This window comes from Megalops cyprinoides, chromosome 4 (genome assembly GCF_013368585.1).
Source record: "Megalops cyprinoides isolate fMegCyp1 chromosome 4, fMegCyp1.pri, whole genome shotgun sequence".
NCBI lineage: Eukaryota > Metazoa > Chordata > Actinopteri > Elopiformes > Megalopidae > Megalops > Megalops cyprinoides.
The window spans coordinates 15697317-15713739 of record NC_050586.1 but is presented as its reverse complement, the minus strand read 5'-3'; the positions used below and the strand labels follow the sequence as shown (position 1 = coordinate 15713739).

Sequence of the window (16423 nt, the reverse complement as noted above, 5' to 3'; positions counted from 1 at the left end):
AAGAAAGAGAAAACGGGCATAACAGTAGCGTGAACTAGTCTGACTTTATAGCCTAGTGGTACTTGACAGTAATGACACTATTACAGCAAACTGTTGCGCCACAAGTGTGTTGCAATTGTAGGTCGTCGTTGACCGATTTGAACAAATGGCGGAAGAGGGCTGCTGGTGAGCAGAGGATTTTGTTCTGTGTCGCCCCAGCCAGCTTCCTGCGCTGCATTCTAAAGAAAGGTGTCCTAACGCCACTGTGTTCCCAGGTGCTGGCCGAGCTGAAGGAGTACGCCACAGAGGTCGACGTGGACTTCGTGCGGAAGGCGGTCCGGGCCATCGGCCGCTGCGCCATCAAAGTGGAGGTGAGAGGACTGGGCAGTGGAAGCGTGATTCTGAACCTCCAGGTTCACATTCTGATTCGGGATTCTGAACCTCACGGCCCACATTCTGATTCGGACTCCCATTGCATTACAAAGATAATATTAGCTATTTAGCCTCAGTCATTCCACTGAAACACGGGTTGACAGAAGGTGCAAAACAATGATTTGCATTATAATGAGCCTTGGATAAGGGCATCTGATACAGAAATAGATAAGATCGGTTTGCCTTTCAGCACAACACGGTGAAGTGTGTGTATTTCTGATTTAGCATCCTGCTGTTATCTTTGACGTAGAGATACACGGGCAACAGTATGCTGCACTATGTTGCGAGTAACGTGCCGCTTGCAGTAAGACAGATTGACAGGGTTAATTGCCTGGATGCACTTTGTATGCATTGATTTGTTGGATCATTCACAGGTGACACTTCATGTGCTCTTTCTGCATGTGCCATTTGTCTTGCAGCAATCTGCAGAACGCTGTGTCAGCACCCTGTTGGACCTCATCCAGACCAAGGTCAACTATGTTGTGCAGGAGGCCATTGTGGTCATAAAGGACATCTTCCGCAAGTACCCCAACAAGTACGTCAATACCTCCCTGTCCTGAGACTTTTTTTTATCCCAGTTATTACGTTTATGTGATGTGTAGTACAAGCACAACAAAGTGTGTGTGTGTGTGTTGGAGGAGACACTTAGGTGCACGTAGGTGTATCATCAGAGCCAGGTATATGAGATTCAGTCACATGGTCAAAATACATGGTGAAAACAGCTGGTCATCAGTCCATCAGTCACACAGCTATTTCCCCCTCTTTTGAAAATACTTGACCACACCATGGACCCAGTCTAGCTCATTCCAAGTGAAATAGGACTGACTTGGTAGCATGACCATCTCACATTATTTGGTACCAACATTAGCAGTTTGCAGACTCGATCATAGGCAACATGTAGAATTCATATCACAAATAGATTTTGAGATGTGATTGATTGAAGTAGTCATTTTTGCCATCCCTATCTTAATTTGAGATTGCAGTTTTTGGTCTGTACAAGGCGCAGTCACGATCTTTGTGTCATTAAAACCTCTTTGACGTTTATGGCCTTGGTTTATTGACAAATTATGTACATGAATTTTTAAAATGCAATAATTATGAATATTTTAAAAGTACCGTCATTGACTTTATTGTTGGTATAATATTCTACTGTCTCTATTGCAGTAGTCCACAACATAATTTATCTGTGGGCATAAACTCTCATTACTGTGGTAGGCAATAAGCTACTGTTGATCGAGTATACGCAGTGCAATTTGCAAATACAATACAGTTTTACTTTAATACTCATGTGTGTGGCCATTCCTTCACAATATATTAAAGGGTAATACATTCATGTTAGAGATAGATATTTGTTAGCAGTTACAACTCAATGTGTAATTTTAGCCTTGTACCCTTGTGGGTGTGGGGGCATGTCTGTGAGGACTATTGCTCGATTATATGGGCGCACTGGTAGCATAGAGATATTGTCAAGATTATGATGTTAGTGCAGTTATCAAGGCTATTTAAAAAATAGAATATATTTCCCAGGGCATTCAACAGTTACTATTATTGGGTCTCTGAGAACTCTTTAACTCTAGTAATCCTAATTAGTTTTCTTCTGACATATAGCAATTTCTCCCTGCTGATGCTAAATGGTATGCATGATTGAGCAGGTCCAGCTGGGTGAAGGAATCTCACTTTTAGCCTCAGATATGTACTGAAAAACCCCCAGCGCGCAGCCAGGTTACCTTTTTCCCTCGTGTTCTTCTGTGACAAATATCCTTACATCTTCAAAAGCTGTTTTTTCCCGGGTCCACAGCAGCCGCCCCAGCAAACAGATTGTGAGCTGTTTGAACAGGCCTTCACTTGAAGCAGTGGCCATTATCTGTACAACTAAAAGAGCTCCTGTTCCATATTTAGCTGTGCTCATACAGTGGGGTCTGTAGAAGGTCATGCTAGAATTGTAATTATCCTCAGGGCTGCCTGAGTAGGAAGACTTCTATCGTTATTTCAAAAATGGTTAAAGAATATACAGGTTTCACCTTTGTAACAGTTCTTTACCTGACAAAAGCGTACGTGCCAACGTTCAGGAAAATGTGAGAGGGTCACGTCAGAGACAGTTTACTCGTAACTGCGGTGCGGTTAGACTCGCAAACCCTCCTCTCCCACCGGTGGCGCGCATCCAGGCCTGTCGGTTCCAGCTCAGCGACTCCGCCATCAAAAATCAGTCTCAAAGAAAAGAAACCTCATTACCAGCCTACAGAGTGTTTGCTGCTTGACTTTGATCGTGAAAGGCATAAAAATGCTTTCCCACTCCTCACCAAACAGGCACGCTCATCACATATTCATGCTACCAGTGGCGCATGGAAATGTTTCTCCCTCCTGTCAGATACTCCGCCGATATGGCTCAACCCTTGACTTCTGCTGCTCCCTCATTTACACACATTAGTAGTCATATTATTGTACAATTGCTTGGCGGACTCCCATAGCCTGGTCGATTTACATTTTATATACTATTCATTTATGCAGATGGGCATTTATTGAAGCGTTTTAGGTCAAGTACCGAGCTCAAGGTTACCATGGGCAACCTGGGAGCACTGCCTCTGTTCTTTGAACTGTAACCCACTCACCCCCCAACCCCTTCACCAGAAATCTGTTGAAGGTTCAGTCCAATGTTTTCCATTATCCAGAACAGGGAGTTTTACAAGGTGTCGGAGCAGGCAGATAATAATACTCTCACATCGCTGTTTTATTGCTGATGCAGCATCGCCACATTGCTACCACAACGCAGCCCTGTCATGAGTGTCTTGTGCGCTCTCTCTTGGTGTGGGGATGGTGGATGTGTGCAGCGGTGATGTATTCACAATAATTATGAGTGTAGCTGTGGTTGTACGGTGCGGTCAGCAGTGACCCAGTAAGCCTGACCTGCCACCCCCCCCCCCCAACTCCAGGTATGAGAGCGTGATCGCTACGCTGTGCGAGAACCTGGACTCCCTGGACGAGCCCGAGGCCCGTGCCGCCATGATCTGGATCGTGGGCGAGTACGCCGAACGGATCGACAACGCCGATGAGCTGCTGGAGAGCTTCCTGGAGGGCTTCCACGACGAGAGCACGCAGGTCCGCCCCCAGCACATTCACCAGCCAATAGGGTCACTGTATCTAAGGCACCTCACCTGTCAGGCCCCTCCCATTTCATGGAGGCAGTCAGCCCCCCCCAAGCGCTCATCGTGGATCAGTATTCACTTTTATTGGGAGTTGGTATAGTTAGGATTGGGGGTTGGGGAACTAACCTTTCATCAAGGAAATGTCAAAACCAAAAACTTGCTTTGGCAGATAAGATTTATTGTTAAGTGTTGATATATGAAAAAAGTTAGCAGCTCTGTAGGGGTGACTGGAAGGGGAGACAGTGAGCACTTGCACTTGGAATAATGAGAAGTCCATAATTAGAAATAGTGGAGTACCTTCACCCAAGCTGTCAACTTCACCTCCCATCAGCACCTCTGAGAAATGTTGCACTCAGCTCACCTGTGGTTTACCTTTATCTTGTGTCTGAGTTAGAAAAGTTTGATCTGTGAGACATACTGTATATCCAATGTCTTACAATGCCTAAACTGGATAGATGCACTGGGGGCTCTTGGTAAGTTTTCCTCTGTGTCTTCACCGCTGTGCAGGTGCAACTGCAGCTCCTCACCGCTATAGTGAAGCTTTTCCTGAAGAAACCCACGGAAACCCAGGAGCTGGTGCAGCAGGTGCTCAGCCTGGCCACACAGGTGAGGTCACTCTTTTGACTTGCATAGACAGGTCTGTCAGCACGGTCAACCAGAAGTGAATCAGCATTCAGCGAGTAAGGGTCTGGGGTTATACAAAGGGTTTGCAAAAGGATTTCTTTCAGTAAACTCTGCTGATCTTATATGTTCAGCAAGTTTGGTGGTGAAATGCTGGTCATGTGTTTGGAAAGTTACCGTTTAACTACAGAAGGCCAAGGGCTTAATGCTGTGCCTCACGGAAGTTAGGAAGAACTTGAAGGGGAAATGAGCAGAATCTGTTTTTTTCTGGCCCTTGTTCAAGCCGGTCCCCAAATAAGAACGATGTATCAAAAAAAAAAAAAAAAAAAATTAAATTCTGGAGATCTCAGCAGGGAAGCGCTCACATTCGTACCCATTATCGCCCTAATTGCATTAACAGGACGTCCTTGATTAAACCTGAAGATGACTGCACATTAATTTGCTTCCTGTTGTCGCCGAGCAAAACTGTCTTCTAATACTTTAATGGCTTGCCGGACGGGGAGCAATTAAAAGTGTCGCTGTTATTTGTTATGGTCCCCCTGCCTGTGACAGACAGACTGACGGTGTTGCCTACCGGACCCCCCTCTGTCTCTCCTCTGTCTGGTTCCTTTACACCGGAGGTGCCAAACTCCATCATTCCAGGGACTTGTTTATGCTTTTCTTTCTGCTCTATCCTCTGCTCATATTTTTTTAATGAGACCAGACATCTACTCAGCTGTTTTTTTTTTTTAAATATATACTTTTTGCAAATGTCACAGCTTGTAAGTGTGCCTTTTTTCATTAGAAGTGTGCTGTGTTGTTCATTGCTGTGTACATAGGTTTAGATGTAGAGTATTTGGCTAATGAACTAACCAGGAGGGGCGGGTTGGAACAGAAGCTGCCATACGAAACAGTATTTCAGGATTTGGGAAGGTTGATCCCCCCGCCCCAGCAAGCAGGGTGTCCAAACGGGAGGCAGCACCCAAAATGGACCGCTCCACCTTGAGTTCTGCTTTAACCATTCCCTTCATGAGGGCATTTTTTCTGCAGCTCTTTGTTGGCGTTCAGTAAGGGGCAGAATTTTGCCCCAGGCCCCCCATTTTTGACTGAGTTAGAGAATTGGATGTGACCTTTAAATCTAATTAACTGAATCTGTTAAATAGGGCAGGGGGTGACTGTGGTATATTTGTGTGTGTATGAGTGTGTGCACTTGCGTATGCGTGTAGGGGGTGGGGCAGCTGAGTCAGAGATGGAGCCGTGCAGATACTGTCTTCATACTGTGAGGCCGTCATTATTAACTTTGAAGTTTGACGTCAGAGGTTTTAAATGCTGCCAATATTCTGTCAGAAGAAAAGCAACCCCATACTTCAAGCCCTAATATCCTTGTGCTATTTCCCACTTCGTCTTGCATCTTTCACTTCTTTTACCACATTTTATTATTTGCTTTGAATGCCAGTCTGGGCACCCTGATCTTAGGGAGAGAAAAGTATATAAATATTTAAATGCGTACCGGATAAATAATAGATAAATGGTAAATAAAGTCTCTCTACTTACCCGTCACCCTCCCTCCTCCTTTCGTCCATTTCCTCTCTTCTATTCCTGCCACCTCTCTTTCCCCTGGTGTCTGTCCCACCCCCCCCGTCCTCAGGATTCAGACAACCCGGACCTGCGGGACCGCGGGTACATCTACTGGCGCCTGCTGTCCACCGACCCGGTGGCGGCCAAGGAGGTGGTCCTGGCGGAGAAGCCCCTGATCTCGGAGGAGACGGACCTGATCGAGCCCACCCTGCTGGACGAGCTCATCTGCCACATCGGCACCCTGGCCTCCGTCTACCACAAGCCCCCCAGCGCCTTCGTGGAGGGCAGCCGCGGCGTGCAGCACAAGAGGCTCCCGCCCCGCTCTGGCTCGTGAGTGCCCCCTGGGGGTCGCTCCCTCCGCTGCGTTGTTTCCAGAGATTTAGGGAATTTAAGCTCTGTCGTTCTGAGGTTGGCCATTAGCGGCGGTTCTCATTTTCATTTGCAAACCTGCTTGTTTTGATAAATTGGGTTTGTCACACAAGGTGAAAAAGATTCAATATCGTCTGGCACTGGCCCCAGTCTTTGTCCTGGTGGACACTGTGCTTGCGTTGGCTGAATTTTATCATATATTCTGTAATGGAAGCAGTCCCGCTTTGAGGGCTGTGTCCCGTGGTGAAGCTCAGTGAGGCGGCTCTTGCCATACGACCGCACCCTTTCTCACCAGCACCCTCCCCCCGCTCTCTCCAGGGGCGAAAGCGCCGAGAGCCCAGAGGGGGCCCCACCCGCAGCGGGCTCCGTGACGGAGGCCGCCCCTTCCGTCATCCCATCCCAGGGTGACCTGCTGGGTGACCTGCTCAATCTGGACCTGGGACCCCCCACCACGGGGGTCACCCCAGCCCCCACCTCTGCCATGCAGATGGGTGCCATGGACTTGCTCGGCGGGGGTCTGGACAGCCTGGTAGGTGCCGCATACGTGCTGCTGTCGTAATCATCGATTCTCTCTCACCGTGCTGTTAATTCTGCTAAAAATTGGGGTGCTGTGCATTGCAGCATAATTTGACAAAGGGGAAGTGTGATTCCAGCTGCTTCTGCAATAGTCTAAGTGACTGTAGAAAGCTTTGGGTGTTTCCAGCTTCTCATGGTACTTTTTAAATTTTTTTAAATGTTTTTTTTTTCCTCTTTTCTCAATTTTCTGTGTTTCTCTCTCTCTCTCTCTCTTCCAATCTGTTTGCAACCCAACACCTGCAGATGGGGGAGGAATCAGAACCGGTAATTACAATTAGGGAGATGGGGATGGGTACATAATCACACCCCCTCATTGGTGAAGCTGGTGTAGTTCATAGTAAATCCCATTATGGTTCTGTGTTTCCTTGTACAACATTCATATGCGGTGACGCTCTCGTATATAAACTCACTCCGAGTGTCTGCCGCCGTGTATCCATCTCATTCTGTTTAAAGTGCATCAAGCTCACAGCCTGTTTACCCACCATGCTTTATCACCTTCCCCAATGCCAGTAAGATTTCAGGGACATTTTGAAAGGCAGTGCCGCCCTCTGTTACATTTTTCACTGTTTCTCATCCTCCATCAGTCTGGCACCTCGCCCCGAATGGAGACTCAGTCACCACAGGTATCGGTCTACCAGAATTTGATTGTCTGTTAGAGGTTTAGAGAGAGTCCCTTCGACTAGGCTGTCTCCTGTCCTCTTGTGCCTTTAGAGGCTTGGCCTTTCAGCACCTAGACGGTGATGGCTGAATACTTGTGCATCTTCATCTTGGACTGTCAACATGGTTCATCTTGGTTTAATCCAAGCCCACAGGAAACTGTGGTTTTCAGGGCCGGGGAAAGCCCTTTCTTGTCCTACTGTAGAGTAGCTCCAGCTGTCCTGGTCCGCATTATTGGGCTTTCCCATCTTGTCTGACAGTCTGTTATTGTTTCGTCTCCTCTTTGCTTCCCTGTGTCGGCAAGGCATCCCACAATCCCCTGCTCACAGCTTCTCCAGTCTGTCCTCATTATCACTTCCTTCCCAGCAGGTGTAGTGCACCTCATCGCTAACGCTGCAAGCTCTCATCCACAGTCCCCATCCAGAACGGCTTCTCCTCCTTTCCCTGTCCTGAGCAGCCTCAGCCAGCCCTCACCCTGTAATACAGCAAAAGCTGAGACGTCACTGAAACTCGATCAATTGATAAACGCTGTCTAATTGGACTTCTGTGTGTTTACAGCTCGGAGGAGATATCGGAGGGAGCCCGGCGGTAAGTTGGATTGGTGTTTTAAGTTTTGATACTTTCCGTGGAAGAGCGCATGTGTCAGTGAGCATTCTTTCCCTGCTTGTCTTATTGTCGTCTCCCTCCCTCGTAGATGGGTGCCGGTTTTGGCGGGGCGCCTGCAGTCATGCCAGCCTCCCTAAGTGCCCCCATGGGGGGTGGACTGGGTGACTTGTTCGACCTCGGGGGAGGAGTGGGCATGACGACTGGAGCCTACGTTGCTCCAAAATCGGTGAGTTCAGACACTCCACTCGGCAGCACTGGCTTAGGTTTAGACTAGCACGTACAAGGATAACAGAGCTAGAATGCTGACTGAAGGTGAACAAAATGATCATGGTCATGGCTGAAAAGGAAATGGCCGATCCAAGGACACATAAATGCACAGAGCTGTTGAGAAAGGCGATAATACTGATAGCGGTGATCCCCTGTCCCAGGTCTGGCTGCCTGCCATGAAGGCCAAAGGCCTCGAGATCTCGGGCACTTTTGCACGGCGTGGGGGTGTCATCCAGATGGAGCTGTCCCTCACCAACAAGGCCATGAGTGTCATGACCGACTTTGCCATCCAGTTCAACAGGAACAGGTGAGGGGGGGTGGAATGCAACAGTAAGGACAAAGGGTGGCCACAGGCTGTGGTGGGCGGTGCTTCATCTGCTTCCTCTCGTGTTTCCGTGACAGTTTTGGGCTGGCTCCTGCTGGTCCCCTCCAGGTCCTCACGCCCCTCAGCCCCAACCAGACCATCGAGGTCAGCCTGCCTCTTAGCACTGTAGGGCCAGTCATGAAGATGGAGCCCCTCAACAACTTGCAGGTAGGGATGTGTGTGTATGTGTGTACTAGCACGTTAATTATTAATATTAATGGGTATAATTTTCCTCAGAATTTCTGTGCTATAATTGCATGGTTATGGCTCATGAAGATTTTTTCTGACAGTGTTAGCTGGGTGTCTGTCTCTCCACAGATTTCTGTCTGCCTCCATTTCTGTAGATCTGTGGGTCTGTGGCAGTTCCTTTTCCATATTTGTAAATGTAAATGGTTTTGCATCTTTTTTCTGTATGTTCAATATGAGGACAAATGTGCATGTACACATAATTTTGCGATAATGCAAACATCAATTTAAGCTAACAGGAATTCACACATTAAAATTTCCAATTAGACCATTGAGGTGTTAAATTAGGGAATTTAAAATGGCTAAAAGGTAGAACTTACCATTTAAATGTTTCTGCGATGTTTGCGTTTCGATAAAGGCCAGCTTAAATAAGGACTTAAAACTAAGATCTCGAAAATTCCTTCAGGAGTAAAGGCTGTTGTTCACAGCTGCTGGGGAGAGATAAAACGGCTTTTTGAAATCTGGAGACTGTCATTAGCAATCACACCCAGCAGCTGTCCTTTGTGTCTCTGCTTCCTTCTGTCACTGCTGCCAATCGATTCGCGCAGAAGGAATTAAGAGTGGAGAAGGTACATTGCAAATTACCTCAAGTTCATTAAGCCCCCCTCGCAGCTGAATAATTGTGTGACAGCCGGTGTGCTGGGACAGGGGCGTTAAATGAAAGGGTAAAACCACCTTCACTTTTGGTGTCAATTTGGGGATAGCGGTTTCTGTTGCGTGACTCTCCGCTCTGGGGTGATGAGATTTTGAAGGAATCGGAAGCAAAAAAAGAAAAAGCTGCTCTCGACTAACAAATAATGTGGGCACGGATGATTTGTTTTGTGGAGAGGGCTGAAGAATTGGGGCGGGGGGTGGGGAGGTGGGTGGAATTGGAAAGGGTGTGGGGAGAAGACGTCAGCGCGACGGTAAACATAATGAGATTACACGCCCTCGCCGTCTTCCTCGGCGCGCAGGTGTGGCGGGGGCGGACGGCAGGGCGGCTCTCGACCGGAGATGGATGGGCTCCATCCGGCGGCGGTAAACGCCAGGCGGGATCCGCTGGCCCCCGTCGCCAGGAAAACCGGCGGGCCAGCGCAGGGCCCGGCCGCACCTGAGACAGCCTAGCTGAAGACGGACGGGGGGAGAGCGGAAGGGAGGGAGCAGGGGAACAGAGCAGATGCCAGCCCTGATTTATTACCTGAATGAGTGTGTGAATGGCATCTTACATCCCATTGTACTCACAGAGCACACACTCCGGCCCCTGTCCAAATGTGCCGGCCCCTATTCAGTTTTCACACACTGAGCACACAAGCAGCAGTTATCAGTTAGTTTGCCATCATATACGTATAGAGAACTGTACTCAGTGGCCATTTCGGAAGTGTTGTTTTGATCCAAGACAAGTGTTTGTAGGTTTTTCAGCAGGTTAGGGAGGATGAGATTCGCCCGGTGGTGTGGGGCTTTGGTCCGGTGGTGTGGAGCTTTGGTCCGGTGGTGTGGTTGTGAAAGGAAATGTTTCTCTGCAAACCTCAGTGCAGGTCTGTGCTCACACGCAAGATCGATCATAATCCCCTGAAGGTCAGCGTGGGGAAGACTACAGCTGCAAGGAACTTCCAAACAGGACCGACCGTTGCATGAATAATTCACCAGAATCCTCTTGTAGTTCTGCGCCTAACGTTGTTAGGATGGGCTTCCTCTGCTCTCTGTGCTGCTTGTTCTGATCGATTGCCTGGTTCTCATGACTCAATTGAAAAGTCCTCTGGTACATTAAATTTTGCACAGACCTATAAAAATGGAACATTATGAAATTGTGGAGTCAATACCAGCACACCCCCCCCCCCCCCCTCCAAACTCCCCTGACCATTCCTTCAGCTAATTAATACCCCTGCAGAAATGCCCTGTTGGGTGACTGTCATTTCTGTTGTCAGTTGGACTGTCCTATTGGCTATTATTTAACTCCACCACAGGGAAAAATACCACCATCTCCAAAAATATCTCAGAGGTCCATCAAAGCACGGACCACAAAGGCCCCCACTCTAGCTTTGTTTTGTATTTACGAAGTGTCTTTTGACTTATTTCTTTAGTGTCATAGCATGCCCATTACAACAGCTCCACATCCCTCCAGTATGAAAAGCCAGGGGCCACTCACACATGCCCCTCATCTCCCTGTCCCCTTTGTCCCAAATCCATTAAGGCCACTGCATACATGACAGGGGTGTCATTTGAAGTCCCTCGATGGTTCTGCGGTTTCCTGGCCGTGCGGTCAGTGAAAGGAACACGGGCGAGAACAAAGCTCTGAGAAGAAAGAATAGGGGGGAGCAAAAAGGGCCGGCGTTCATCTCCTCTCTGACTCACCGGGCCCAGCAAATTGCTAAGCCTCAAAGGTTTAGAGGATAGGTGGCGAGGACGGGGTGAGAGGGGAGCGGTTTTTCGAGGATAAAGAAACACGTCTGTATTCCGGCAGGCAGGAGGGGGCACCTGTTTGAATTAAGTGGAGCCAGCTTATCTAGTTGTAAGGCTCTTCCGTTGAATCCTCCCACTTGAAATACTTCAGAACAATGACGCATCTCCTTCTGTCTCTCTCTCTCTCTTTCTCTCTCCCTCTCTCTCTCTTTCTTTCTCTCTCTCTCACAGGTGGCTGTGAAGAACAATATTGACGTCTTCTACTTCAGCTGCCAGTACCCCATGAGCATCCTGTTTGTGGAGGACGGCAAGATGGGTGAGCGCCGCCTTGCCAGGCCTCTGGGGTTTGAAGTGCGGGGGCTCCACACCTCAGGAGGCGGAGTGCCGTCTGTGTGATAAGTGTAAACGCTGATGGGTTTTGTTACCCGAGGACACTGTTGTGCTCAGATTTGTAGCTGCCCCCGAGTCACGATGGTAGACCGCTCTGCTATGCTGAGAGTATAACCATGTTTGTTTATTCTTTTTTGAGTCTGTTTGTTACAGGCTAATGTCTTCTTTGTTACAGGGGGTCACTGTATGGCCTGCTGTTTTGCTCTCACTGTGGTCTTTTCATTCTTCTCTTCTCTTCTTCTTGCTTGCTGTTTGCAGAGCGTCAGGTATTCCTGGCCACCTGGAAAGACATTCCCAATGACAACGAGGCCCAGTTCCAGATCAAAGACTGCCACCTCAACTCAGGTGAGCAGGACACTAGAGCAGTAGGGCACTGCACTTCTCCTTGCTTTGGAGTTTTGTAATCTCAGTTGACAGTTGGTTTATTTTTAGTGGACATCTCCAACAAAAGACCAGTTACTCGTGAAAACATAGCAGTCTTCTAAAATCTCACCTGCTTTATCTGAAACTGTCTGATGTTTTGCATAAAATCTTGATTCAGTTTTCTATTCCATTTTGTTCTTTTGTTTTAAAATATAACATGCGTCTGCTCTCTCAGTAATGTTAGCAGTCACCACTTCTATTTGAATTGTTTTGTCAGTAATTTACGTATCACCACCGCCCAGACTTCATAAACAGCAGGAGGCACTGTTGCAGTATTGTGCCTTGGCGTTTGTTTAAAACTGTATGCACACACTTTAAAATCACAGATTCCTTGCGGTGATGTTCCATCATCTTATTATGCTTCTGTAAAATATGATAAAACGGTTAAAGATAAGGTACAGTATCTGGGGTAATATTACGTTGAGAAGTAGCAATACCTGCTGTAGCTAATTTGCTCTCGAAAGTACGGAAATTCTGACGAAAGGGCACAATGAACTGGAAGGTGGCACCGTTGTTTGTTACGTACGGTGATCGTCATGATAAAGTTTAGATGGAGCGCACACTACCAGTCTATGGATTAAAGACTGGAGCCTTCAGCCCCGTGTTCTGACTGGGGATCGCCTGTCTAATTAACTGAGCTTTCATTTGGGAAGTATCCATTTTGACTGGTAGTCATTATTCACTTCCTGTAATAATTCAGTTTTATTCAATCAAGGCCGCTCGAGGCACTCAAGAGGGGAGGCACAGTTGGATAGGCAAGGAAGTGAGTAATGAATGCGAAAGTTTCCCTCAACTGGTTAATTCAATTTCTCCAGGAATGAAGGGAGAGAGGGAGGGGCTGCTGAGAGGGTGAGTGAGGGAAGTGAGACAGAGGGAGACACGAAGCCAAATCCGAACATGCGAAGTCGAGGTGAAAGGAGGAGTTATGAACCTCAGTGAGATGCTGTGAAAGAGAGATGAACCGGAGAGAGAGAGAGAGAGAGAGAGGTACGGAGGGACTGTCAGGAGGCAGTGAAAGAGAGTGATGAGGTTGAGTGCGAGAGGAGGGTTGGCTATCTCAACAGAGCGGCTCCAGTTCGCCGGAGCTGGTGCACACAGCTGAATGGACTGTGCTTCAATGACAGCTATCAGGTGGCTTTCTCCTGAGGAGGCTGTGAAGGCCTGTGTGACCTGAAGAAGCGCTCTTTTCTGCGGTAATGGAGCCTCCATAATCCTGCTCAGGGTGAAGGCCCCAGCCAGCAAATGCTGCATGTGTAATATCAGTTCTCTGTTACTGGGTTCGTGTCTTGTGATTTTTTTTCAAGTAAGAGCAAGAAGTGATGATGTGCACAAAAACCATTTCAGCCAGTTACAAAGGAAGCCAAATGCATCAGTGCACTTGTTGGGCAGGGGGGAGGAGGAGGGGGAGAGGGAGGGAGAGGGAGGGAGAGACAGCCTTATGGGTGTGATTTGACCGAGGTTGCCGTTCCGTTTTTTTTTTTTTTTCCACGCAGACGCAGCCACCAACAAGCTGCAGAGCAGCAACATCTTCACCATTGCCAAGCGCACGGTGGAGGGCCAGGACATGCTGTACCAGTCCATCAAGCTCACCAACGGCATCTGGGTGCTGGCAGAGCTCCGGGTGCAGGCCGGGAATCCCAACTACACGGTGAGGAGGGGTGGTACAGAGGGGTAGGAACAGAGGATGAGGGAGACGAGGAAGAGAAAAGCGAGGAGGGAACGGGTTAGTGTGGTGGGTTGGAGGAGGGAGGCGGACCGTGAGCCAGGGTTCAGGTGGGCGAAGGTGGGTTCGGGCTTTGATGAGGGGAAGGGGAGGGGAAGACGACGCTGGCGGGAGCGGCAAAAAAACAGCGAAGAACAGGGACAAAAACAGGTCAGGGACTGTCAGTCACAGAGGCTGAATGGAATTTGCTGCCGGCCTTGCATGACTCATCTCATTTAGCAAGAAAGCGTATCCTGTAAGGCCGTGTGGCAGCTCCATTTGATGAGATGTGTTCTCTGTAACACTTATGTCGTCGGTGTGCCTCGTTAATTACCCCGACAAATTATGCCTGATAAGTACATAACACTGAGCTTCCTGTCACCTGGTGTGCTGTGAGATTATTGTATTAACGTATGCAGTTGGAACATGCCCAAGTGTGTTGTTGTTCAATTTCTAGCAGTGTCCTTGATTTGACTTCTACTTGTCATACCATGTTACATTGCAAATGTCTTTGTTCATTTTGTTGACTGTTGTTTTGCTTTGCTTTTTTTTTTGTATTTTCATTTTTATTGCTGCCCACATTTATGCCGTTGACATCATTTGTGCAGGATTTGGAGGTTAGCCTTTTTCCCGTTTTTATTTCTTTTCCTCCACCTTGAAGCGCCTCAAGGTGCCTCATTCCTTTTATCCTGCCCTTTCCTTTGCCTTAAGGCATGTCCTTGTCCTTCAGGGCTCCTACATGGAGCACTAGCCATAACACCTGCTTCCTGAACCGGAGTCACAGACATTACTGCTTGCATTGCTTCAGTGGCATGTCTCCCCAGTAATGCTGCATGTTTCAAACCCAGCTCACATAATGGAGAACTCCAATCATGCGTTCCCTGAATGAGGAGTCATTTGAGGTGATGAAAGCAGGAACATAAAACACCATTGACAAGTGCCAAAAAAGCTGCTGCTATTCAGTCAAGTACAGTGTTGTGGTGGTTTAAATCCCAGCCGTTGATCTTTTGTAGTGTAACTCGACAACACTTCACCCAATACCTTCATCACTCCAGCTAATTGCCTAGGGTTTCCCATGATTCCCTGCTGCTTGGAATAACTGCCTTTTGAAGAGTGTTGGAGGAGGGAAAAAAGCTTATGCTGATGTTCCCTGTCCCCATGGCAACTGGGTGACCAATGGCACGGGCTGGTTCACTCTCCCTGGAGCAGTTGATTGCACGGGACGTGATAGAATGTCAGCACAAAGCACCACCTCTGTAATCCCCGCCGCCGTACTGCACCCACATCCATCAGTTTCTCCCCTGTCTCCGTCTGTCCTTTTTTCCCCCCTCTTCTCATCTCTCTTCATCCTTTATCTCATCCTCCATTCTTTCTCTGTATCTTGCTGTCTTCATGCTCCTCCTATCATTTCTCTCTCTCTCTCTCTTTATCTTTCTGCCTCCTACCACTGATCCCCACACCCCAGTCTGGATCAGCTGCGTTTTTTGCTGTTTGTAGCCTCAGCCTCCCCCCCCTTCTGCGCATACTTTGTGCATCTCTCCATCCCCCATCCATAAACAACCTGCCCTCCATTTCTTCCATCCTCCATCTTTCTCTGCCTCTCCATTTCTCCAGCCCACACTCAAAGTAATCCAGACCTACAGAAAGCAAGATTTTGGCAGAAGAAAACAAAAAAAACTATTAATAACTGCACCTCCATATTGTGCAGTTGTGTTTATCCAAGAACGGTCGGCCCTTAGCTTCCAGCCATGAAGTGGGTTTTTCCTGGGACCTTAGGCTGAGAACTGCCAGCGCTTGCTTCAGAATGCTGTTTTCCTGATGCAAGAGCACAGGCTGAGAGCTTGTTTCTCTGCGGTGCTCGGGTCTGGACAGAGTGCACCGTTTGCTGCTGGGGACATGTGGAATGTACCAGGAGCGTGCGGGGAACGCCACAGCGGCATGGCAAATTGGTGCGATTGCAGAGACCCAGTGTGACCTCAGTCAGCAGCTAGCCTGCCCTCTGCTACCATAAACATCAGCCAGCAAAGGGGGGGGGGGGGACAGCAAAGATGAACTCACTCACCCAAGATTTCTCGCCCAGTTCACGTTTGGTGGATCTTGTCCCTTTAAGACTAGCTGGTGTAGAAGCCCCCTTGTGTGTGGTGGGAGTCTTCTAATTTCTCAGTGTGAATTGTCATGAAAAAGAAATGCCTTTGAGAGCGGTATCAGATTCTGCTGCAGCACGAGGCTGGAAACTTCAAAAGCTGAAGGGATTGGTGAGGGGGGTGGGGGGGAACAAGAGGAGAGGGATGTTGTTTTGCTCAGAGCAGATAAGATGGAATGAAAGGGAACATTTACAATGCTAATGAATGCATGGCCGCAAATAGAATTAAATGCTGGCGTGGAGACTGAGGGGACGAGGTGTGAGTGCTGGAGTAAGGCACACTCTTGTTACTCCATGTTTTTTTTTGTGTTTGCAGTGCACGTGCAGGTGTAGTTGTCAAAAAGGGGGAAATTCTACACACAACGCTTGATGGCCATTAAATTGAAGTTGCAGGGTGCGGCTGAGCAAAAAAGGCAGCTTTTGATTTGAGTCCGAAAGTCCGAAGTGTGTTATTGAATATCATTTCGGTATTCTCTTTCATCTGTATCTCTCTCCATCTCAGCTGTGAAATTGCAATCACAACCTCATGGTGTAAGGAGGATGCAGAGCAGGTTGTGATTGCTCTGACT

General features: G+C 48.1%; 1 protein-coding gene across 6 annotated transcripts in view; it reads left to right on the top strand.

Moving 5' to 3' along the window:
* The window catches only part of ap1b1 (adaptor related protein complex 1 subunit beta 1), a 29030-nt gene that overhangs the window by 11380 nt on the left and 1227 nt on the right, over positions 1–16423 (top strand). For 3 of the 6 annotated variants that reach the window (XM_036528073.1, XM_036528074.1, XM_036528075.1), the window contains exons 9-23: positions 255–350; positions 831–946; positions 3342–3507; positions 4062–4160; positions 5803–6062; positions 6420–6630; positions 6921–6941; positions 7893–7922; positions 8029–8166; positions 8369–8514; positions 8610–8739; positions 11428–11512; positions 11845–11931; positions 13503–13657; positions 14320–14328. In XM_036528073.1, coding sequence (XP_036383966.1) covers positions 255–350; positions 831–946; positions 3342–3507; positions 4062–4160; positions 5803–6062; positions 6420–6630; positions 6921–6941; positions 7893–7922; positions 8029–8166; positions 8369–8514; positions 8610–8739; positions 11428–11512; positions 11845–11931; positions 13503–13657; positions 14320–14328 — 1749 coding nt within the window. The remainder of the gene's footprint in view (positions 1–254; positions 351–830; positions 947–3341; positions 3508–4061; positions 4161–5802; positions 6063–6419; positions 6631–6920; positions 6942–7892; positions 7923–8028; positions 8167–8368; positions 8515–8609; positions 8740–11427; positions 11513–11844; positions 11932–13502; positions 13658–14319; positions 14329–16423) is intronic. The other 3 variants (XM_036528077.1, XM_036528076.1, XM_036528078.1) reach the window with 3 other exon arrangements.